This window comes from Microcebus murinus, chromosome 22 (assembly GCF_040939455.1).
Source record: "Microcebus murinus isolate Inina chromosome 22, M.murinus_Inina_mat1.0, whole genome shotgun sequence".
Classification (NCBI taxonomy): domain Eukaryota; kingdom Metazoa; phylum Chordata; class Mammalia; order Primates; family Cheirogaleidae; genus Microcebus; species Microcebus murinus.
Genome location: NC_134125.1, coordinates 14,398,358 through 14,421,074, shown reverse-complemented (window position 1 = coordinate 14,421,074; position 22,717 = coordinate 14,398,358). Strand labels below are relative to the sequence as shown.

At 43.8% G+C, this 22,717-nt stretch overlaps 3 protein-coding genes across 4 annotated transcripts; 2 read left to right on the top strand and 1 right to left on the bottom strand.

Moving 5' to 3' along the window:
- The first annotated feature begins 369 nt into the window (after window positions 1-369).
- SRSF9 (serine and arginine rich splicing factor 9) lies at window positions 370-8,266 on the top strand. Its single transcript, XM_012756586.2, has 4 exons — window positions 370-697; window positions 4,348-4,508; window positions 6,043-6,215; window positions 7,774-8,266. The coding sequence occupies exons 1-4, from the start codon at window positions 510-512 to the stop codon at window positions 7,915-7,917; spliced, it is 666 nt and encodes a 221-aa protein (XP_012612040.1). The 5' UTR covers window positions 370-509; the 3' UTR covers window positions 7,918-8,266.
- Window positions 8,267-8,834: 568 nt separating this feature from the next.
- Window positions 8,835-18,263, bottom strand: GATC (glutamyl-tRNA amidotransferase subunit C). Of its 2 annotated transcripts, none has more exons than XM_012756587.2 (4): window positions 18,164-18,263; window positions 17,898-18,070; window positions 10,891-10,994; window positions 8,835-9,594 (listed from the first exon to the last, which is right to left on the bottom strand). In XM_012756587.2, exons 1-4 carry the CDS (start codon window positions 18,242-18,244, stop codon window positions 9,542-9,544), a joined length of 411 nt encoding a protein of 136 aa, XP_012612041.1. In that variant the 5' UTR covers window positions 18,245-18,263; the 3' UTR covers window positions 8,835-9,541. The 2 variants fall into 2 exon arrangements, 1 of the variants encoding a protein (XP_012612041.1); XR_012914256.1 differs by having other exon boundaries at window positions 9,559-9,594; window positions 10,891-11,106.
- A 44-nt stretch (window positions 18,264-18,307) lies between these two features.
- TRIAP1 (TP53 regulated inhibitor of apoptosis 1) lies at window positions 18,308-20,820 on the top strand. Its single transcript, XM_012756589.3, has 2 exons — window positions 18,308-18,496; window positions 19,484-20,820. The coding sequence occupies exons 1-2, from the start codon at window positions 18,308-18,310 to the stop codon at window positions 19,565-19,567; spliced, it is 273 nt and encodes a 90-aa protein (XP_012612043.1). The 3' UTR covers window positions 19,568-20,820.
- Window positions 20,821-22,717: the final 1,897 nt, after the last annotated feature.

The following is a 22,717-nucleotide window of genomic DNA, read 5'->3' as shown; positions in this document are numbered from 1 at the left end:
CTCTGCGGGCCGCGGCGAGGTCAGCCGGCGGCCCAGCCTGACTTCTTCCCTCAGGTGCCCGCGCGCAAAGGGACAGCGCGGGGCCGGACCAGGCGCCACCCGTGTCACCTCGGTGAGCGCTCGTAGCGGTCTGTGAGATAGGCGGCGCTACAGGCAGAGAAACTGAGGCTCCGGAGCGCCAGTCACTTGCCCAAGTCCACTCAGCGGGGAAGCAAACCGCGTTCCGGGCTTGAATCCCAGCGGCCCGACTCTGCGTTCTCCCTTTCACCGCCAGAGACCACGCCTGCACCTGCAGGGGGCGCCGGCCCGCGCGCACGCGCAAAGATCGCAGCCGCGTCCCCTTTAAGAGGATTCCTTTTGGCTCCGTCGCCCCTTCGCTTCCGCTCCGCGTTCCCACAATGCAGTGCGGCTGAGCGCCTCCGAGCCCGCGGGGACGCTGCAGGGGGACCCGTGCTGAGGCGGCGGCGGCGACGTGGGCTGCGGCGGGCCCGCGGCGTCGGGCGGTGCGGATGTCGGGCTGGGCAGACGAGCGCGGCGGCGAGGGCGACGGGCGCATCTACGTGGGGAACCTTCCGACCGACGTGCGCGAGAAGGACTTGGAGGACCTGTTCTACAAGTACGGCCGCATCCGCGAGATCGAGCTCAAGAACCGGCACGGCCTCGTGCCCTTCGCCTTCGTGCGCTTCGAGGACCCCCGGTGAGGCCCCCGCGCGTCCGCCCGCCCTCTCGCCCACGGAGCCCGAGGCCCCCGCCTTCTCTCGGCTCCCCTCCCCCGCCGGGGCGTCCCCTCCCCTCCCCCTCAGCGTAGACCCCTCACGGCGCCCCCGGGTGGAGGATGAGGCCTCCTCTCCTCGCAGGCTTGAGCAGTCCTTTGCTCCGTCGTCACTTCCTTTCATATCATCATTATTTTTTTTTACTTAGAAACCCAAAAGCTGAGCCTTTGGAGGGCCCCAGCCCGCCTAAACCGCCCTCAGGGATGGTACAAATTAGCACTCTCCCCCTCGCAGCTGTGGAGGCACCTTAAGGGGAAGCGGCCCAAGGGCTTGGAAATCTCCAGTCCCTGAACCGGCCCAGGTGGAGGACGCGTTGAAGAGAAGTCTCTAGTCGTCCGTCCACCCCTTCCACGGCCAGAACTTGCCGTTGAGGAAGAACAAACTGCGGGGATGTGGATGCATTTGGAGGTCGTAAAGGGGTGTCTGTGGTGGAGCAGATTTCCATCTGCACGCGCCCTGCCCCTCAAAGATAGGACCTAGTCCTCAATAAAAGTCGGCAGGATTTGGGAGAACTTCTAAAACAGCCTAAGGGGGGGGGGCTCTGGTTTCACTTCCCTCCTTTAATGAAGGAGGGCTGGCTAGATGCTAAAGGTCCCAGGGATTTGGAAACTCTAGAACTCGAAATGGGCTCAAATGAATGTTTGTGATTTTGCAAACATTGTCAGCCCTCAGGCCGGAAAAGGCCCAGGAACTTTCAAAACTGTGTTTCGTGGTGCTTAAGAGTCACTGCACTGTACTGATCACCACCCCGGCTAAATAGCCTGCCCCGTTTTCCTAGCTTTGCTCCTGGCGGGCCTTACTACAGGGAATAGGAGGAATGTCTGTAGGGTGACTTGCACACCTGGGGTGGAAGTATTGATAGGGCAAGGAGAGCATCTGAGGACAGGGAGGCAGGAAGCATCTGGAGGCTTTGATGGGTGAACACTCTGACAGAGCTCATTCCTAGTGTTTTGTCATTTGCCTCAAAAACAAAACTGGGCATTTTTACACTTAAACAGGAGAAGGTTGTGCCTCTATTATTTATTTAGTAACAGGGTCTTTGTGGTTTTTGAACAGTTGCTATGGATCAAGTACCATGCTGTGTTATCATTTAGCATTTTCAACAACCTATGAGGGTAGGTACTGTTAACTACATTTTACAAAAGAGAAAATTGAGGATTTAGTTGATAATAGGGATGAAGGTAGCATTAGAACGCCCTGTTCTGCCCTTAGAACACAAACTTACTGTATGATGTGCTACATTGTCATCTCTTCCCTCATTCCTTTCATAGTAGGAAAGCTATCTTTTGATATCACTGGATGGGAAACTTCAAGCAAAGCTCTCTGCATATAGTATCTTATTTAATCCTTACAATAACCCTTTGAGATAGGCATACTACTGACATTAGAGATGTTAAAGACTTCATTAAACACTTACCCAAAGATAACTACTAGTAGTAAGTAGCAGAAGAATGATTTGAACTCAGGTCAGTTTATATTCAAAGACTGCTCTTAAACCTTAGCAGCTGTGCCTCTCCCATATTGCATTATAGGCAGAGTTGCTCTGGATGTGGTCCTGGTTGCATTTAGTCCTAGAACCTTTTTATTATTTATTTTTGGAGACAGGGTCTTGCTCTGTTGCCCGGGCTAGAGTGCCGTGGCATCAGTCTAGCTCACAGCAATCTCAAACTCCTGGGCTCAAGCAATCCTCCTACCTCAGCATCCCAAGGAGCTGGGACTACAAGTGTGTACCACCATGCCAGGCTAAATTTTTCTGTATTTTTAGTAGAGACAGGGTCTCACTCTTACTGAGGCTGGTCTCCTGACCTCAAGCAATTCTCCCACCTCAGCCTCCCAGAGTGCTAGGATTATAGGGTTGAGCCACCATGCGTGGCCAATCCTAAAATCTTGATAAGTGATTATGTGCTGGTGACACTAAAGAATGCCATCATTAGCACAACTTCAGCTCCCTATGTCCACCAGAGCTCCAAGGCCATCCATTCTTTCTAGTACTGGAAAATCAGCTTGGCATTCCTAACTCTGCTAGGGCCCTAGGAAAGACTTAACACATTAACTGCAAAGAGTTGTATTTAAACTGAAGCTAGGCCGGGCGCTGTGGCTCACGCCTGTAATCCTAGCTCTTGGGAGGCCGAGGCGGGCGGATTGCTCAAGGTCAGGAGTTCAAAACCAGCCTGAGCAAGAGCGAGACCCCGTCTCTACTATAAATAGAAAGAAATTAATTGGCCAACTGATATATATATAAAAAAAAATTAGCCGGGCATGGTGGCGCATGCCTGTAGTCCCAGCTACCCGGGAGGCTGAGGCAGAAGGATCACTCGAGCCCAGGAGTTTGAGGTTGCTGTGAGCTAGGCTGACGCCACGGCACTCACTCTAGCCTGGGCAACAAAGCGAGACTCTGTCTCAAAAAAAAAAAAAAAAAGTCTTTAAACTGAAGCTAGTTTTGAGCCTGGGGCCTCGTGGAGCATATGTAACTTACAAGGCTCTTTACTTTGGGAGCCACGTGAACTATTTTTCAAGTTGCATATTACTCATGCACAGAAAACAATAAAAAATAACAATTTTTTCATTAAATTAGAAAGGATTGTTTTGTTTTTGAATTTTTTATTCTATTTTCATAATAAAACACTGTGGTCCAAAGGAAAAAAAAATTTTTTCTAGTATGGCAGTTGGTGTGTTATTAAAGTAACTTTAGTGAATGTTTACCTCTTTTGGCAAAATTGTACTCAAAGTGGTTTTGACAATTTAGTTCTCCACACCATGATGAAAGGTATACTTAAGACCACGTTCATCACAAAACACTCATTTGCATTTGTCTTTAGAGCCCTACTTTTTAAAACAAGAGTTTTTCTTTCTATAGACTATAGCACTAGGCTCTCTGGAAGATAGTGTATGGTGTGCTTTTTGAGAAACTGTTCACCAAGGTTAGAGAAACACTGGTTTACTGGGAGAATCGGTCATCTGTCAAAAAAAATTTTTTTTCTCTGAATTAGCCCTCTTTTTTTTTTTTTTTTTTGAGACAGAGTCTCATTTTGTTGCCCAGGCTAGAGTGAGTGCCGTGGCATCAGCCTAGCTCACAGCAACCTCAAACTCCTGGGCTCAAGCAATCCTGCTGCCTCAGCCTCCCGAGTAGCTGGGACTACAGGCATGCACCACCATGCCCGGCTAATTTTCTATATATATTAGTTGGCCAATTAATTTCTTTCTATTTATAGTAGAGACGGTCTCGCTCTTGCTCAGGCTGGTTTCGAACTCCTGACCTCGAGCAATCCGCCCGCCTCAGCCTCCCAGAGTGCTAGGATTACAGGCGTGAGCCACCGCGCCCGGCTTGAATTAGCCCTCTTATAAGTAATGTGTTTGCCCATTTTCATTTCATATATATAGAACTCTGTGTGTGATAGCTGTAAAGTTTAATTTCAGTATCATGAAAGGTCTTCAAAGCAGAAGTACATCAAGATCCTGTTATGTGTTTTTTTCCTCACTCTGGGTTTCCCTTTTGTACTTAATATTCATGTTCCTCACTGGGAAGTCACTAAGCCTCCTAAACAGCACTATCTCTATAAACTTTTCTTTGCAGAGATGCTGAGGATGCAATTTATGGAAGGAATGGTTATGATTATGGCCAGTGTCGGCTTCGTGTGGAGTTCCCCAGGACTTACGGAGGTCGGGGTGGGTGGCCCCGTGGTGGGAGGAATGGACCTCCTACAAGAAGATCTGATTTCCGAGTTCTTGTTTCAGGTATGTTCCTTTCAAACTGAATGAGATAATACATGTAAAATGCCTAGCACAGAGTATGGCTTCCAAGGAATGGTAGCTGTTACTCTTCAGTGCGTGGGATACATGGGCTTTCTTTTCATTAGCCTGTGTGCAGTGACAGTCTTGAAGCCCTGCCCTGGCTTGCCAGTGAGGCAGGGGTATCCTGCAAATGAAATTGTGCTCATAGCGCATTCTGGGAAGAACATAAACAAACTTTTTAAAGGAGTTTCTAGTGGTGAGAAGGGAAGATGACGGCAAATCCCCTTGAGCTGGAATTTTAAAGTCTTTTCTTCTGCAATGTGGTTTGGTATCAGATTTGCTGAAAAGGCATTCCAAGAGCCAGATTTCAACAGTTTACCCAGCCTTGGATCCCGAAAAAGGCTAGATTCTGTGCTGGTTTTGGAAATATATTTAAAAAAAAAACCCCAAAAAAACCCCACAACTTGGAGTCTTGGGGATCGTATTGGAAAGTATAGAACATTTCTGTCTAATGTTGATAAGTGATGAAATGCTAAGCTTGTGGGTTTACGTATCTTTAAAATGTTACATTGGTAAAAGACCTGAAGCCTCCTGCACATTGCAGGAGAGTTTTAGGGCCCCAGTGGAGTGAAATGTATTGAGGAGCCTGGCACCTTTTAAGATGTGAATATCATGCAATCACATCAGACTCCCATGTGTTTAAGAGTGATACTCAGTATCTGCCTATCTTGTGTCCCTTTGTAATTTTTTAATCCCAGAACTCTGTTCCCTCCTTCAGGATGTCATACATTATCTTTTTTTCTCTCCATGCTGCTCTGAAATCCTGCTTAGAAAACTATTAGGAAATGGCTGCAGTCCTGAGCTGTGAGCGGTAAACACAGCCTTTGAGAGCAAGAGCACATTTCCCTTTCATGACATCAGGTAGGGTTGTATGACTCCCGACTAGTTTTAGCATCCGAGTCTTACCTTTCCCCCCCACTGTATTGAAGAATGTTGGTGATCTCTTAAGAGGTACTTTGTGTAGTTTGTCAGTCATTCACACCTACAAAAAAACCGAGCTCTTTTAGATTTTTGTTGTTGTGTAACCTTCAGCTACACTTTGGTTATTTCATTGGCTAGTTTCAAAATTCCCATGTCCTGGGAAACCCTGTAAGTCAAGAAATAACTGGTAATGTTAAATTTCATAATGGAAAAAATTAAAACTCAAAGTCTTGGGAGTTTGGCATTGATTATGAAAGAAAGAGAGGCTGTGAATTCTTAGAGATATTAAACCTATTAACAGACCAAGTTCTTGCTCTCTTGGGAAGGCTCGGTCTCTGGAAGGTTAGTCTAGGACCAGCTTCTCAGGGTGGTTTGTTTACCACACATACTTAAGTGTTCTTTTCTGGTTTCATGTCCTTTGTCAAGATTTGTGATTTGGGAACCTTCAGGATTTAAGCAACTCATGGAGAAGGGACCATAGGTATTGCTGGCTTTTAACAGGGCAATTAACATGGCTGAAGGATGTGGGCCCTTCTTTTATGTTCTCCATGCCTAGGACTTCCTCCATCAGGCAGCTGGCAGGACCTGAAGGATCACATGCGAGAAGCTGGGGATGTCTGTTATGCAGATGTGCAGAAGGATGGAATGGGGATGGTTGAGTATCTCAGAAAAGAAGACATGGAATATGCCCTGCGTAAACTGGATGACACCAAATTCCGCTCTCATGAGGTGAGTTCTTACTGTTCAGCTTGTACCCAGGTCACTAGCAGAAGTTAGCAGCAGGACATGCATTTCTCATTTGGTCATCTCACAGTACCATGAAGTGGACAAAGCCAAAGAATTTGGCATGCCTAAAGCCCTGCAGGGTCACAGCAGAGAGATGTGCATTCATAGCATCTTTAACCTGGAGATAGTACTGGTGCAGCCTGTCATAATGTGGGGAGCTATTCTGTGATAACCATCCCTTTTATAACTAGCTTAAACAACAGCATCCTTCTGTGAACCTAGCTATTGTGGCTGTCTCTCCTCTGGGTCTAGTCTGGGCTTTGTAGGCCAACCTTAGCTCTTCCAGGTACTGCTGTCAGGGCTGAGTTGTCACTTCACTTTTCCTTTCCCAAAGTAGCACAGGATCCTCTTTAAAACTTGAGCCACTGTGACATTTTCTTGTGGTTAATCACCTCACCCTTGGGGCTTAGTTTTTGATGTCATTCCTTTTAGGAAGGCAGCTGCTGCTTTGGATTGCTCAACTTGATTCGTGTGTGACTATCTTTGGTACCATTGAGACCAGATACCAGAAGACCAGTTAGACATTGCATTTTTCTGGTTATCCTGTCCTAACTTGCTATGGGGTTTAAAGATGTCTAGGGGACATAGATCTCTGGGCTCATTTCTTTTTCTGAGGATTCATGTAATTCCCTAGTTTTAAGGGTTGGAGGCTGATCCTTGCATGGCTTTTGCTCAAATTGTCCTCTAGGATTTGAATTTGGAGCAGAAACAGGACAGCGCCTGGTCTTTGTTACATTGCAAAGCAAGGCCTCAGTAAGGGTAAATCCAATTACTGACTTTCACCTAAGGTGCAAAAGGATCTGGCTTTTCACCTTAGCATCTCTAGATATTCTGAGAGTACTGGCTGAGAGCAGGGGGCCTGGAGACAGGTCAGCCTAGACGTGACTCCTCTGCTGCTTATTAATTTCTTAGTTGAGCCACTCCTCTCTGAACCCAGGCTCCTCCATGTACAGAATGGTCACTTAATGGCACTATAACAAGACTTGCCAGGAAGCTAACTTGTGAAGATAACTAGAACTTCTAGTCTTTATACTTGCAAGATGTTAAAAATAGGTTAGCTTCTTCCATAGATGCCCCTTCCTAAGATGCATATATGAGATGGCAGTGGATTGAACTATAAGATCTCTGAGACCCTTTCTAGTTCTTAGCTTCTGGGGTTCAGTGGCAGTAATTGAGATATTTTATTAATAATAGCTAACATTTGTGTATTTAGCAGTATGTCATGTGCCATTTATTATTTGTGTCACCTTGAGCAAATGATATAATTTATGTCTTAAATTTTCTTCATTTTTGATGGGATAGTAAGAGTATCTATCTAATAACATGGGATAGTAAGAGTATCTATCTAATAACATTACTGTGGGATAGCACTGTGCCAGGCACGCAGTATACCCAGTAAGTGCTCAATACTTAACTATTATTGTTAGGCAGCCAGGGTAGGTGTTGATTTGCTTAGTCTTCTGGCTTTTATTTTTTCCTTGACTCTTTGTTTGCATTTCAGGGTGAAACTTCCTACATCCGAGTTTACCCTCAGAGAAGCACCAGCTATGGCTACTCACGGTCTCGGTCTGGGTCAAGGGGCCGTGACTCTCCATACCAAAGCAGGGGTTCCCCACACTACTTCTCTCCTTTCAGGCCCTACTGAGACAGGTGATGGGAATTTTTTCTTTATTTTTTAGGTGAACTGAGCCTCTTTGTGCTCAGAATCTACATTCCAGATTGATGATTTAGTGTCTTAGGAAATTTTTTAAATTTTTTTTTAAAGGAAAAAAAATTACATAATTTCTACCAGGGCTATATTAGCAGTGAAATATTTTAAAACTGCAGAAATTGTGGTTTTGGTTCAGAAACAAGTTGTATATTTTTCACCCCTGATTATGGGAAGAAAATCAGCGCTGTGTCTTTGTGGGTTGCTCTGCTATGGAGATCAGCAGTTACTGTGACTGAGTCGGCCCATTCTGTTTAGAAATATATTTTAAACGTTTAGTAATTGACATGTGTGGTTGTCCTTGATTAAGTTCATAGATTTCACCAAACAGGTACACTCATTAAAAAAAAAAATCATTGAATTGTAGTAGCAACTTATACCCAGATATTAAGGAACAGAAGTGGATCACTTTATTTGGGGATAAAGATAGTTGTTCTCATGTTGGTTTGAGAACTTCAACCTTGAAGGCAGGTTCAGAGTTTTCTTTTAATTCAAGGCCAAGTTTGTACATTAAGCTGCTATAAAGAAAAAGGGAGCACTGCAGATAAAAGAAGGGAATGGAAGTATAAAAACAGACTTTTTAAAAGTAAGCAGCAGCATAAAGATGATTGGGAAATTCTTAGCCAAAACCACTTTGGCAGTTTGGTTGGAGGAAAAAAAAATCTCTAGGCCAGGTGTGGTGGGTCACACCTGTAATCCTAGCACTCTGGGAGGCCGAGGCAGGCAGATCGCTAAAGGTCAGGAGTTCAAAAAAAATCTCTAAGGTCTGGTTCTATTACTTTTACCCCTAAATAGGTCTCATCTATCCTTGGTATCTGAGTTTTTAAAAAACAACAAAAGACCCTGCCCCACAATTTTGGATTCATCTTAATTTAATAATCACTTTGTAGGTGGAAAGGCCTTCTTTGTCCTAGGCCCAGTGGTATTTTGATACATTCTCTTCTCAGAAGGAAAAACACCAGCATATGATTAGTATCCCTTTTGTATACACAGTCACTTTGTGGGATGGCAGATGGTTCTATGTTAGGAGTTCCTAAACTGTAGTCTACTTTGAATACTCTTCAGACCCTGACAAAAAGCTCTCTGCCAGAAACAAAGTGGGTACCCAGGAACAAATTTGGGTATGTTCAGTAAAGATAGGGCTGCTGAAACCAACAGAAATAGCAACTAAAGATGACAACTTGGGTTGTTACAGTGATCAGATGCTCTGTCTACCACTTATATAAAAAGGAAAATATACTTTTATGGAATTTGGTAGACAGTCTTTTGGGGGGGAGATAAAGGAAGATAATGTCTTCCATACTGAACAGGTCTGTTAAGTAAATACTTGACTGGAAACTGACTTTTTGCTCTTTCCTTTTATTTCCATTAGCATCAGGAACTCATTGCCTTGTTTTGGCTAGCTCTTTTCCAATCTGTCTTCAGAAGTCAGTTACTAAGAAATGTTTGAGCCTCCATTTTTTTAGGTGACCAAAAGAAGTGGGACGTTAGTGTTCATAATAACAAAACTATTACTGTGCTTCCATGTGTCCACAGAGTACCCCCTTCCCAGAATAACTACTCAGCTGTGCGGGAAGGGCTCTTGTTCATCCAGCTTTGGCAAAGAGATATTACCTGTTTGAAAACAATAACAAAAAAAGAATGTTATAGCTGAGCCTCCTGCCCAACTGGCTCTACTGAGCTGATTACTTGCTTTGCATTAGAAAATAAGCAATGGGAGTAAATGTAGCTACTATACTATTCTATTTTTCTAACTATGGATATCTGAAAGAATGACAGTTATAAGTGAAGCCAAATTAATGCACACTTTTCAATAAGGTGTAGAGACAGGTTAATTAGCCATTTAGATACAGATAGCAGTTGAAGAAAAGACTATGACTATGAACTCAGTTTGTTGCAAGAAGCAAAGTCTGAAGCATCTCTGTTTGGGAGATTCCATATATGATCAGCAGATATGTCTGCTGCAGAGTGGCAATTATCGGGCTTTGAGATGGAGAGATTATGAAAACCTTATTTCTCTCCACAGTTAACTGAGATGGTTAAGTGAATAAGAGGCATGTTTAAGAGTTTAGCTCACAAGTTTTCTAGCTTTCCATCCTATCCTTATTTCAACCAGAGTTTTCCTTTTACTGGTTGGTCTTGATCAAAAGACCCCTGAGCTGACCAGGGCCAGTGTTTTATGGAGGCTGCTCAGAATGGTTCTTCCCCAAGGGGTTATCCTAAACTGGAAGTTGGCCTTTGAAAAGCAGTCTACATGATTGCTCTGGCTAGTCCTGTTCCCAAATGCCCAGAGGGGTTCAGCAGCTCTGAATACTCATCCATCCGCCGAGGAGGAAAAAAATGGAACCTAACCAAGGTTCTGGACTTTATTATTGGCACAGGATTATTTTAATATTTCTATTTAAAATATTAACAGGTTAAAGATGAAAATCTCCACACCAGGGGTTGCAAACTGACGGTTAACAAGCTGCGTCTGGCTTGCAGGAATGTTTTATTTGGCCTGCATGGTATTTTATTTTTTTTAATTTTGAATTGGTTGCCAACACTTAAAATTTGGGAAATATCACACAAAATGCCAGGTACCAAGATTGTGTGGGAGAATGGGCTCACATTCCTGCCCATAAATGAGAAAGCAGTGAATGTCAGCTGTCTCTTTAGGCAGAGCTTGAGCTCCAGATTTGTCACCCACTGTACACCCTTCTCCCCTAAACCTGTTTTGCTCATTCCTGCTACTGACTGGCCCCTAGAGGTGAATATGACCTCAGACTCTTGCCACCTTAATGTCACCATCTGTATGCACGTTATCCTTTTCAAAGTGCCTTCACATAACATCTTTGGTTCTCGCAGTTCCTGGTTCATTCTTTAGGTCACTGTGAGACTATCTGTTAAACCACTCTGGGCAACACGTACCTGGAGGGGCCACAAAATACTCTTCCACGACACGATGAGAGTTTTGTAGTAGTTCTTCAGCACAGTTGCCTTCAACTACATTGTCGGATCTCAAGTATAAACATCTACGAAACCCAGAAGCTCAAGGTTATCTTCTCAGAAAATTGGTCTTCTAGGGCACAGTAGACAGGGTCGGTTAAGAATGGAGAACAGGGAAGCAGTGTATTCTTAAGGGCACTGTTCAAAGATAGAGCAGCTGAGGTCAACAGTAAACCAAATAATAATCTACAGTTTATCGATTCCTCCCAACAACTCTGTGAGGTAAGTGCTAATTATTTTTCAGGATTTGATATGTCTAACATATTTTTGGGTGATTACTATAGATTTTTGGTGGTGACAGGTAAAGGCAATCATAAAACAATGTGTTAAAACTAACAGAAGTAACTGAAGCCTGCAAAGGGAATAGAAAGGGTTCCTGACCCAGCCTGGGTGAGGAGTACATACTAAGAATAGGTCACATCACTGCTCAAGAATGGGCAAGAGGCTGGGCGCGGTGGCTCACGCCTGTAATCCTAGCACTCTGGGAGGCCAAGGCGGGCAGATTGCTCGAGGTCAGGAGTTCAAAACCAGCCTGAGCAAGAGCAAGACCCCCCCTCTCTACCAAAAATAGAAGGAAATTAATTGACTGACTAAAAAAATATATATATATAAATTAGCCAGGCGTGGTGGTGCATGTCGTAGTCCCAGCCGTTCAGGGAGGCAGAGGCAGGAGGATTGCCTGAATGCAGGAGTTTGAGGTTGCTGTGAGCTAGGCTGACGCCATGGGCTCACTCTAGCCTGGGCAACAAAGTGAGACCCTGTCTCAAAAAAAAAAAAGAATGGGCAAGAAATAGCTAGATGGGTGTGTGTCTGGGGGGATGTGGATAGGAAATGCACTTCCTAGGAGGCACAGCAGCATAAATCCCAAAGCAAGAGAGAGAGCCAGATTCAGAGGAAGGGGAGTTTAGCAGGCTGCGGTGTGGCCCCCTTGAAGCAGAAGCTAGAAACCTAAGCAGAGATGGAGGAGGAAACTGGCTCAAGAGTGACCTACTTAAAGATATTGGCTCCTAAGTGACAGAACTGGAATCTGAGCCCTAAGATAAATGCTTTTCCCACCAAAGCCACCTTGGTGGATATAAAAGTGCCTGCCCTTGCAAGATGTACCACAAGCATAGCTCAAGAAACTCCCAGTATTCTCTGGGCCTAGTTACTTATCTTCACATGGCAAACTGGTATAACCAAACAGGAGCCTAATTAAACATACCCATGAAGTGTCACTATTGTTTCAAGGTATAAAAGTGCATGACAAGATGTCTGAGCCTGTTTCCAGATACTTGGGCTGAAAAATAAGCAGTCTGTTAAATCACTGATGAGAGGGCAGCCAAGCTCTTTCTGCCTTGAGTGAACACGGCTGACAGCAAACCCTAATGTTTGAGTCACATCACAAAGGGGCAAGGATGATGTGAACATCTGAGCAAAAGCTGCACATGAGGGCTAAGTTCTCACGATAAGATTCTTTCAGGAAAGGACTAGTTATTCTCTTGTGCACCCAGTCCAGAGGCCAGACACAACAATATTTACTCAGTGTGTGAAGACTGCAGAGCTGGAGTCTATTCCAGGATATGGCACTATCTTAACTGCATGGCCTTGAACACGTACAGTCTTTCTAGGCCTTAAGTTTCTTGTCAAAAAAAGTTAGGGTTATACTATGCTTTTTCCCCCCTTAACCACACAAGGATTATACATTCATTTAAGAAAATTTGGGAAAACAAAAATCATCCATAATTGTACCATTTAAAGGTAACCATTAGACTTTGTGGAGTTTATATTTTCTGTTGGACAGTATAACAAAATGGCTACGAGCTTAGGCTCCTAAGTCACAGCTGAATCCAAATCCCAGTGTCACATGTCACTTATCCTCAACATGTTTTAGTTTCCTTATTTAAATGCTTCATAAGGTTGCTGGGAAGATTAAATAAATGAAATGATGTTAAAAAACAAGATTTGGTAATGCTGAGCCTGCATTCTCATGGCAATAAGAATGCTGAGTGGCACCTGCTCCTTTCAAAAAGAGTCAGTGTACCCCAGTACACCTGTCCCCACCACTAGTTCAAAGTCTACGCGCTAAACTTGGGATCACTCATAACCTGCATTTGAAGATTTTTGAAGCCAGGCGCGGTGGCTCACGCCTATAATCCTAGCACTCTGGGAGGCCGAGGCAGGCAGATTGCTGGAGGTCAGGAGTTCAAAAACAGCCTGAGCAAGAGTGAGACCCCTGTCTCTACTAAAAATAGAAATTAATTGACCAACTAAAAAATATATATACAAAAAATTAGCCAGGCATGGTGGTGCATGCCTGTAGTCCCAGCTACTCGGGAGGCTGAGGCAGTAGGATCGCTTGAGCTCAGGAGATTGATGTTGCTGTGAGCGAGGCTGACGCCTCAGTACTCACTCTAGCCTGGGCAACAAAGTGAGACTCTGTCTCAAAAACAGATTTTTGAGATGACTCTCTACTACCACCAAGAGGAGATTAAAAGCTACTGCTTCTCAACAGTAGAACTAATAGCAACTGATTTATTCACTTATTTGGTAATCAAGTTTACTATTTAAGTGTAATTTCCAGAAAAGCATAATTCACTCCTTTAAATATCACACTTCTACTTACTTACTGTCAATGATGGAGCTGTTCCTAGAATAGACCCACACTTCCTTATTTTCTTAATCATAGGCTATTGAACCTAGGGTCTCTGTACCAGTGGCACACTAAGCAGACCCCTCACTTGTTGGTAAGTTTCTTAATTTTCCTGGACCTCAGAATCATGTATAAAACACCTGACAGGACCAGATGAGCTCTTCAGGTCAATTACTGAATGACTAAATATCTATTCACCTGTTTTTCTCAATCAGGGTTCTATTAATATAAGAGAAGTTAGACCAAACACCATAAGACAGCCATTTTCATGATAAATCATCTTCTCTCTTATACATCTGGGCTAACATTAGATATGAACTGCCCGTGGGAGAATTGAAAAAATAGTCACTTGAATCTTCTGTGTTCTGGTTCAGATATGGAACCCTGGCTGAAAAGGGCTTCAACTGCAAACTAGAAATCCCTGCCTGCTGGCTGGGCGTGGTGGCTCACGCCTGTAATCCTAGCATTCTGGGAGGCCGAGGCTGGCGGATTGCTCGAGGTCAAGAGTTCGAAACCAGCCTGAGCAAGAGCAAGACCCCCGTCTCTACTAAAAATAGAAAGAAATTAATTGGCCAACTAATATATATAGAAAAAATGAGCCAGGCATGGTGGTGCATGCCTGTAGTCCCAGCTACTCGGGAGGCTGAGGCAGTAGGATCGCTTGAGCCCAGGTGATTGAGGTTGCTGTGAGCTAGGCTGACGCCTCAGTACTCACTCTAGCCTGGGCAACAAAGTGAAACTCTGTCTCAAAAAAAAAAAAAAGTTTTTTGGTCCAAATAAGGCTCTGAGGGGCCTGGCACGGTGGCTCTCACCTGTAATCCTCGCAGTTTGGGAAGCTGAGGTGGGAGGATGGCTTGAGGTAAGGAGTTCGAGACCAGCCTAGGTAATATAGTTAGCAGCCATCTCTATAAAAAATAGAAAAATCAGCTGGGTGTGATGGCAGATGCCTATAGTCCCAGCTATTTGGGAGCCTGAGATGGGAGGAGAATTGCTTGAGCCCAGTTTGAGGTTGGAGTGAGCTATGATGACTGCACTCTAGCCCAGGAAACAGAGTAAGACTATTTCAAAAACAAAACAAGACTCTGAGGGACACTCAAAGCATTGAATTATGTGGCTGCAATCAGAAAGGCAGTCAGCTAAGTCAGTCTCTGGATTTGAGAGGAAAGAATAAAGTTCCCAGGAGTTGACTTTAGCTGGCACATCTAGAACAGCATTTGATAGCACAGGCTCTGAGTTCCATGTTTGGTTCTCTTCTTACTACCTATAAAACTTTGGGCATGTTATATAAGCTTTCTGAGCTTCAGTTTCCTCATCTATTAAACAGATACTTGTATTTACCTTCTAGGATTGTATGTGAAAATGGAGATAACACATAAATTCTCAGTCCTTGGCATGTAGACATACTAATGCTTCTTAGCTCAACAGGCTATATTAATGTGCAAAGAGATTTCTATTAGCCCAGTCAGGGCTTTTAGAGCTAGTACAGCTATTGCCTAAAACCATTTAATACCTGTCTTCACTTTACTGGGTTCTGTTTCAAATTCAATGAGGCAGTGTGTTCAAAACACTAAAGTCCTACAAGTGTCACATTAAAATGATTAATGGGAATCAGTAATCCAAACTGGTTTCCAGATTTATGAAAATAGTGCAGATCACAGAATGCCAAGTTGAGATGCTAGTTACCAGATCCAAATCCTCATCTTTTTTTCACAAACTCTTCCTTTAGTAATAATGGTTGCATTTCTTTATATCTACCCTCTAGATAACTTGGGAGATTCTGACTCCTCTTTGTGCTTCTATTCCCTCCTTCCCCGAAGGTACTAATAAAGAACATTCATTCAACAAACATTTACTAAGTACCTACTCAGTTCTAGCCACTGGGAACACAATGAGCAAACAACAGACATGTTCCCTGGAACCTGGATAAGCAGTAGGAAAGCGACAAATGTCCCTCAAATAGATATATAAATACATGTAAATATCCGCTCTATTGGGTACCAGGAGAAAACCACAGATTGTGAAAGAGAACTTAACTCAGTATAAAAGAATGAAGACTTCCTGGAGGAAGTGACAGTTGCAGTCTGAAGAAGAAAATTAAGCAGGGACACCACAGGGGTAAAGGCAAGGGCCCAGAATTCTAAGGGCAGAGCATGGAGAGCTGGAGGAACTGAAAGTTACAAAGGAGAGGTGGGCAGGGGCTCAGTTAGATGGTGCCCTGCAGGCTATGGTGAAGCTTCTGTCTTTACCATAAAGAATGGTAGAAAGCCCCTTGAAGGGCTTGGGTAGGAGAATGACATCGGATTTGTTTTGAAATGCTGTGTAACCTTGGGCAAATTGTCCTCTCTGGACCTGAGCATCAGATCGCAAAGTAGACAAAACATTTGAAGGAATCAAAGGTTGGAGGTGAGAAGGACAGGAGGCTAATAAATTTCACATAGCACTTTACACAAAGGTATGGTTATAGATAGGACTGGCTCTCCCTATTGTCACTGACTAATGGCAGCTAATCTTTTTTGTTCCCACTTGTAGTTAGGAGGTTTTTTTGTTTTTAATTCTCATCAGGAAAAGGCTAGGATAGTGATAGATTGCCCCTGTCATAAGTCACACACCCATCTTCCTTAAGAAGTTGCATTCCCAAACAGCAAACAAATCTGCTGGGAGGAAGCTTTTCCAAAAAGAGAATTTTCTTTAAAAATACATTAAGATTTGGCAATGAAAAAAAAAAAATAAGATTTGGCAATGATTAATAGAGGTGGGTAGACCTTTTGATATTCACAAACTAGTTTTGTCAATAACTCACCCCTCCATATGTACTGCATTACACTAGACTACTTCACTAGTTGTATTACTCTGCCCTCTTAGGCATTTGTGGTTTTGGCTCCTAGTATAAAATGAAAGTTAAAGCTTCCTTCCATATTTCCACTTTCTTTAAAACATAACATTTTGTTAACAGTTTCTTGCATACTCATTCAGGAAACAAAATTTAATGCATACACCTAAATATATAAAACAGATTACACATTATCCACATTATCAATAAAGCTGTTCTAACTTTGCCTTTTTTTTTTTTTTTTTTTAAGAATATGAAGTGGAGGAGGGAGAGTGAGGTTCAATTTCTTTCTTTTTTTTTTTGAGGCAGACTTTTGCTCTGTGGCCCTGGGTATGGTGCAGTGGTATCATCATAGCTCACTGCAACCTCAAACCTGAAAGGATCCTCCTGCCTCAGCCTCCTCAGTAGCTGGGACTATAGGTGCATTGGATTCTATTTTTAGTAGAGACAGATGGGGTCTTACTGTTGCTCAGGCTGGTCTCGAACTCCTGACCTCAAGTCATCCTCCTACCTCAGCCTCCCTGAGTGCTGAGATTACAGGCATGAGCCACAGCACCTGGCCCTAACTTTGCCTTTTTAATTAAATATATCTTGGAGACTTTTCCATATCAGCATATTTGATGTTATTTGTATGGTGATATATGATACTTATAATAGTTATTTGTTTCATTGTTTTTTGCAACTGTCAAATATTCTATTGTATGATGTATTTGCAGTTTATTTAGGTTTAGGTTGCTTCTGGGTTTTGTTTTGTTTTTGGTATTATAAACAGTTTTGCAGTGGACACTTGTGCGTGCACATCTTGATGCACTGCCACAGGTATTTCCATAGAAAACCACCTGGTCAGAAAATAACGTACATTTAAATTTTTGAGAGAGGAATACAACAGTAAGCAAGTCAGACAATGAGCCCACAAAAAGAGACATAACAGATCAACAAAAGTAATAAAAATACTTTTAACAACCCCAACGGGATAAATAGTGAATGGCTGGAATGGGAGAAGAAATTTGGAGTAGTCAGGAGAGGCCTCTTTGAGAAGACCTGAGATCTGAGTGTCAAGAGGGAGACCCCAGGCAAATACTTGGGGGCAAGAAAAAGCGAACAAAGGTCCTAGGGAGGGAAGGAACTTGGCTTGTTGGAGAAGCAGTCAAGGAAGCCAGTGTGGCTGGAGGATACTGAGCGAGAAGGGCAGTACGTCTGAGTGGGTAGGCGGGGCCTCTGAAGTAGGACCTCGAAGGTGATGATTAACCGTTCGGATTTTGTTCCCACTAAGTTTAGAAGGACTCAGGTGACAAGATCCATAATGAACAAAGGGAAAAGTGAAGCTATTTACCCGCGGGGTGACTGTGGGCAAGTTCCTGAATCGCGCTAAGGCTCTTTCACCCTCTGGGAAATGAGTCACTAATCGCCACCTTAAACGGTGCGCGGGCGTCAGTGAAGGCTTCGGGGTCGCGGCCGCGAGTTTACCTGTCCTCCAGTACGGACTCCATGGGCTCCACCCCGTCCGTGTGCACGGCGTGGAGCCGGTCGGCGAAGGCGATGGCTTTCTCCAGCCGCGCCACCGCCTCGCGGCTGCCGAAGTCCACGAGCGCTAGACGCTCCAGGTGCTCGATCACGTCGGCGGTGACTCGGCCACTTCCCTAGGGTATGAGGCGGGGCGTGTGGGTCACGAACGGGACCTGCTCCGCTACCTGGCCTGCTCCGCCGCCCGTCCAGACGCCCCCGGACTTTACCTGTGGATCCGCCTTGGAGGTGAAGCCCCGACGCCCGCCCAGCGGGGCCCGGAGGCCCAGCCACACTGCCCGCGCCCACATTCCTTCCCTTCTCGGCCCCCGTAACGCGCCCCGACGTAACGCCGAGCGACGCGCCTGAGAGTGATGACATCAGCGTGCGCTGCCGCCGCCGCCACCACTGTCGCCATGAACAGCGTAGGGGAGGCTTGCACGGACATGAAGCGCGAGTACGACCAGTGCTTCAATCGCTGGTTTGCCGAGAAGTTTCTCAAGGGGGACGGTTCCGGGGACCCGTGCACCGACCTCTTCAAGCGTTATCAGCAGTGTGTTCAGGTGAGCCCTCCCGCGTCTGCCACAAGGCCCGCATTCTCTGCGGTGTCCCCCGCCACATACATCGTGTCTTGCGGAGGTTGGGACGAGGAGGATCGAGAAAAGCCGCAGTGGGGCCAGTGGCAGGAGCCCTCGCCCCTACCGTCACCACCGAGGCCGCTTGGGTGTGTCTCCGAATGAAAACGTTAAATGTTTTTGCAGTGCTTTACTGTTTAAGGAGCATAGTAACACCCTTTGGTTAATTTGGTGCTCGTTCTAAACTTGCAAGGTGGACATAGTTATATGTATTTTATACTTGGGAAACTAACCCTCAGAAATAGGAAGTATTTGGTCCAAGTTCACTAGAAACAGGTTGATTCTTTTTCAGGTGGTGCACTTTTCTACCATTACTGTTCAGGGACTGGGCAGGGTTAGCCTTTCTCTGGCCGGTTAGACATTGTGAAATGTCCGTTGTTTATGTTGTTATAATCTCTTCATTGGCCTGTGTATCTTTCTCAACTAGTTCCCCCCCCCCGTCCCCCAGTTGCAGCTAGGAAATTTTCATTCCAGCCCAATGGATGTCGAACTGCTTTGAATTACAAGAGCATTGGGCAAAGCACAATAAGTTAAGCTAAGATCCTAAGGGTAACTCCACGGGGTAGTTGCTATTTTTATCCCACTTACAGATGAGGAAAGGGAGACTAGTTCACGGTCACACAGCCTATAGCAAGTCTTGGGACCCAGATTTGAATCTGTTTCTATCACTAAGATGAAGTGGTGATACTAGCTTTCAAATTTCACCAAATGATTCCCTCACAGCTCATCCATTCTGTTTGGTCTTACACTTGATTTCTTCATAATGGCAGGTTGTTTAAAAAGTATGTGATTTGGATCATGGTTGTGAGTCTTTACAGTCCAGTCTGGTTTTACTTTTGTCATCATATCTTATTTATAAAGCTTGGTCCTCAAGTTTCATATAGATCTTCATGATGTGTTTTCTCTTCCCATCAGAAAGCAATAAAGGAGAAAGAGATTCCTATTGAAGGACTGGAGTTCATGGGCCATGGCAAAGAAAAGCCTGAAAACTCTTCTTGACCTTGACAATCACCTTGAAAATGGATTCCTCAAATCAAGAAATTGACGACTCTGGATTTTGTCAACTAAGGCTGTTAAGATAGCCATCAGATATGATGAGGAATTTAGGAGAGAGGAGTTTTATTTCCTCCTCCTTGATGTTTTTCCTCTCACTTTTAAAAGGTGATGAATTCTTTGCTTTGAGATGATTTTGCACTTGCTCTGGCATCTTGCAGGAACTTAATGTGCTAAAATTGATTAATTTCTTGGGGTTACGGTTGCAATATTTAGTCTGGGATCAGCTTTACATATACCTTCTATGTAGATAGTGATAAACTAGTCAGGATGATCAAGGTTGCCTGACCTCTTGATTTTTGCTGCAAAAGACATCTACACTCTACTGGGGTCATTGTTGATTAAAGCAATTGGTTAGGACCTCTTTTTTCTCTCAGGGAACTAATGCTATGAAAAGCGATCTGGGCACAACAGTTTCAATCAATGCTTCGGAGCACAGTTTTATTTTTATATAATAGTAACTAATGGTTAAGATGACTGGTGGCCTGGAGTAGCAAAGAGGAAGACAGCTTTTAACGGACGGGTGGTTCCCTGCCTTAACAAGAGACATTGGATTAAAATGTGAAAGCTTCAAGAATGTTGCAGTGGACAGGCGCCGGTGGCTGACGCTTGTAATCCTAGCACTCTGGGAGGCGGAGGCAGGTGGATCGCTCAAGGTCAGGAGTTCGAAACCAGCCTGAGCAAGAGCTAGACCCTGTCTCTACTATAAATAGAAAGAAATTAATTGGACAACTAATATATATAGAAAAAATGAGCTGGGCATGGTGGCGCATGCCTGTAGTCCCAGCTACTTGGGAGGCTGAGGCAGCAGGATTGCTTGAGCCCAGGAGTTTGAGGTTGCTGTGAGCTAGGCTGACGCCATGGCACTCACTCTAGCCTGGACAACAAAGCGAGACTCTGTCTCAAAAAAAAAAAAAAAAAAGAATGTTGCAGTGAACACTATCTAAACGCTCACAGTGTAGTTCAGGAATTATGATACTTGGAGTAACTGTGGAGGAAAAACCTAAATTGCAAAGCTTTGCTGCTGCCAGTTTTCAACCCAAGTCAATGAATTAAGTCTACCTGCATATCATAAAAATGCTGCATCTGGTTAAATGGGGGAGAAAAGGTGTTTGCTTTATTTGCCTTGTTTACCCACCCTGCCCAGTAATGTCTGTAATCATGAGGATGGAATAAATTGGAACATTTAGTTTCTATCATTATTTGCCCCTGAAACTCAGTGCACTTTATCAAACAGTTATTACTGTTACCCCACATCTCATACATACACTGGGGAAAGTTTTATCTTTTGTATTATTTAAAGGTGAAGATTTGTCTAAGCTAGGTGGTGTGGTATGGCAACTAGAAGCCTCAAAGGCCGGGCGCAGTGGCTCACGCCTGTAATCCTAGCACTCTGGGAGGCTGAGGCGGGAGGATCGCTCAGGTCAGGAGCTCGAAACCAGCCTGAGCAAGAGCGAGACCCTGTCTCTACTAAAAATAGAAAGAAATTAGCTGGACAACTAAAAATATATACAGAAAAAAATCAGCCAGGCATGGTGGCGCATGCCTGTAGTCCTAGCTATTTGGGAGGCTGAGGCAGAAGGATTGCTTGAGCCTAGGAGTTTGAGGTTGCTGTGAGCTAGGCTGATGCCACTGTACTCACTCTAGCATGGGCAACAGAGTGACACTCTGTCTCAAAAAAAAAAAAAAAAAAAAGCCTCAAATTTCCACAGTAGGCTACATAGATATCTTACAATAGATTTATATTATGGTAGCAAGAAGTGTCAGGATCGGGGGAGCACTTACATACTAGATTGTCATGTAATCCCCACAGTTGCCTATCTTGAGTAATTTGGTTTAATTTATATGCTCAAAGACAGTATGAAACTTGATTTACAGAAGGCTGAAATTCTGTTATCTTCTCTCCACTTTACTAGTTACTACTTCATATTTAATGTGACCAATTCCTTAATGTCATTTCAAAGCATTCTATATTTATATATTCTGACTGGTTAAGGTTTATTATGCAAGGATTATAAAAGAGATTTAGAACCCAGCTGAGGGAGGCCAGGTATATCTATCCTAAACTCAGACTGGCCACAAGCAAAACAGCTTTTATGGGGACTCAGAAGTACAGGGTGTATACCACAAAATGGCAAACATAATAGGGATTCTTTCCTTACTATATATGGCTTTCAGTTTCTATATACCTTACCTTTGCATTACCAGTTTAATATGATGTACTGCAAAATACCTTGTAGCCTCATGAACCATGCCACAAAACTATCCCATTGAGCCTTGAGAATAAACTAGCTCCAAGCAACAATATTCCTTCATTGTAACTCATATTGAGAGGTCTGTTTGATGTGAAAGCTGCATATGCTAGCCCAGAAATTCACTTCTGAACCCGCCTTTTGGGAAAATTGCAGGAAATATCTTAAGCAAACCTCTTCAATTTCAACTGCGAAAGATGTTCTAATATAATTGTCAGAACAGATTTAAGAATTGCAGAAGTATTACTCTGAAGCTCAAGCTCAGGTCTCTTACCCTATTCATATTGCTGTTAAGTCTAAAAAGACCAGATACTAGTAGCTACCATGCTTTATGGACACAACATGCCAAAAGGAGTAACAGTGTACTACTGAGAGAATAATTTTTTCTGAATGTTCCTTACCCTGTTTTGACTTCATGTTCTTCATAAAGTGATTCCAACTACCTCAGCTACTTCAAAGGTTTCAAGTTTTGATTGAGGAGTTAGCTGCCTTTTCAGAATGATTTTGTAACTATTACTGTTTCCCCTCCTAACTCTTATGGCCAGAGAATAGTTTTAATTCCAGAAACAAATAAAGCCAATACTATAAGAAGAAATGTGTCACATTTCCTTTATTTCTCTAAAGATTTCTAGCCCTGTCAGCCTTCAGGGTGGCGAGTAATGGGTCTTAACCCCAAGGTAAGAACTCAACACCATTAGAGAGAATTATCCAACTACAGAGAAGATTCTACAGCAAATGCTGGTGGAATGGAACAACAGAAAGACCCAGAGGAAGCATTTCCTCTTGAGAATCAGATACCTCTTTCAAGCGTAAACCGTAGCCATTCTGCTGGGTATTCAATGTC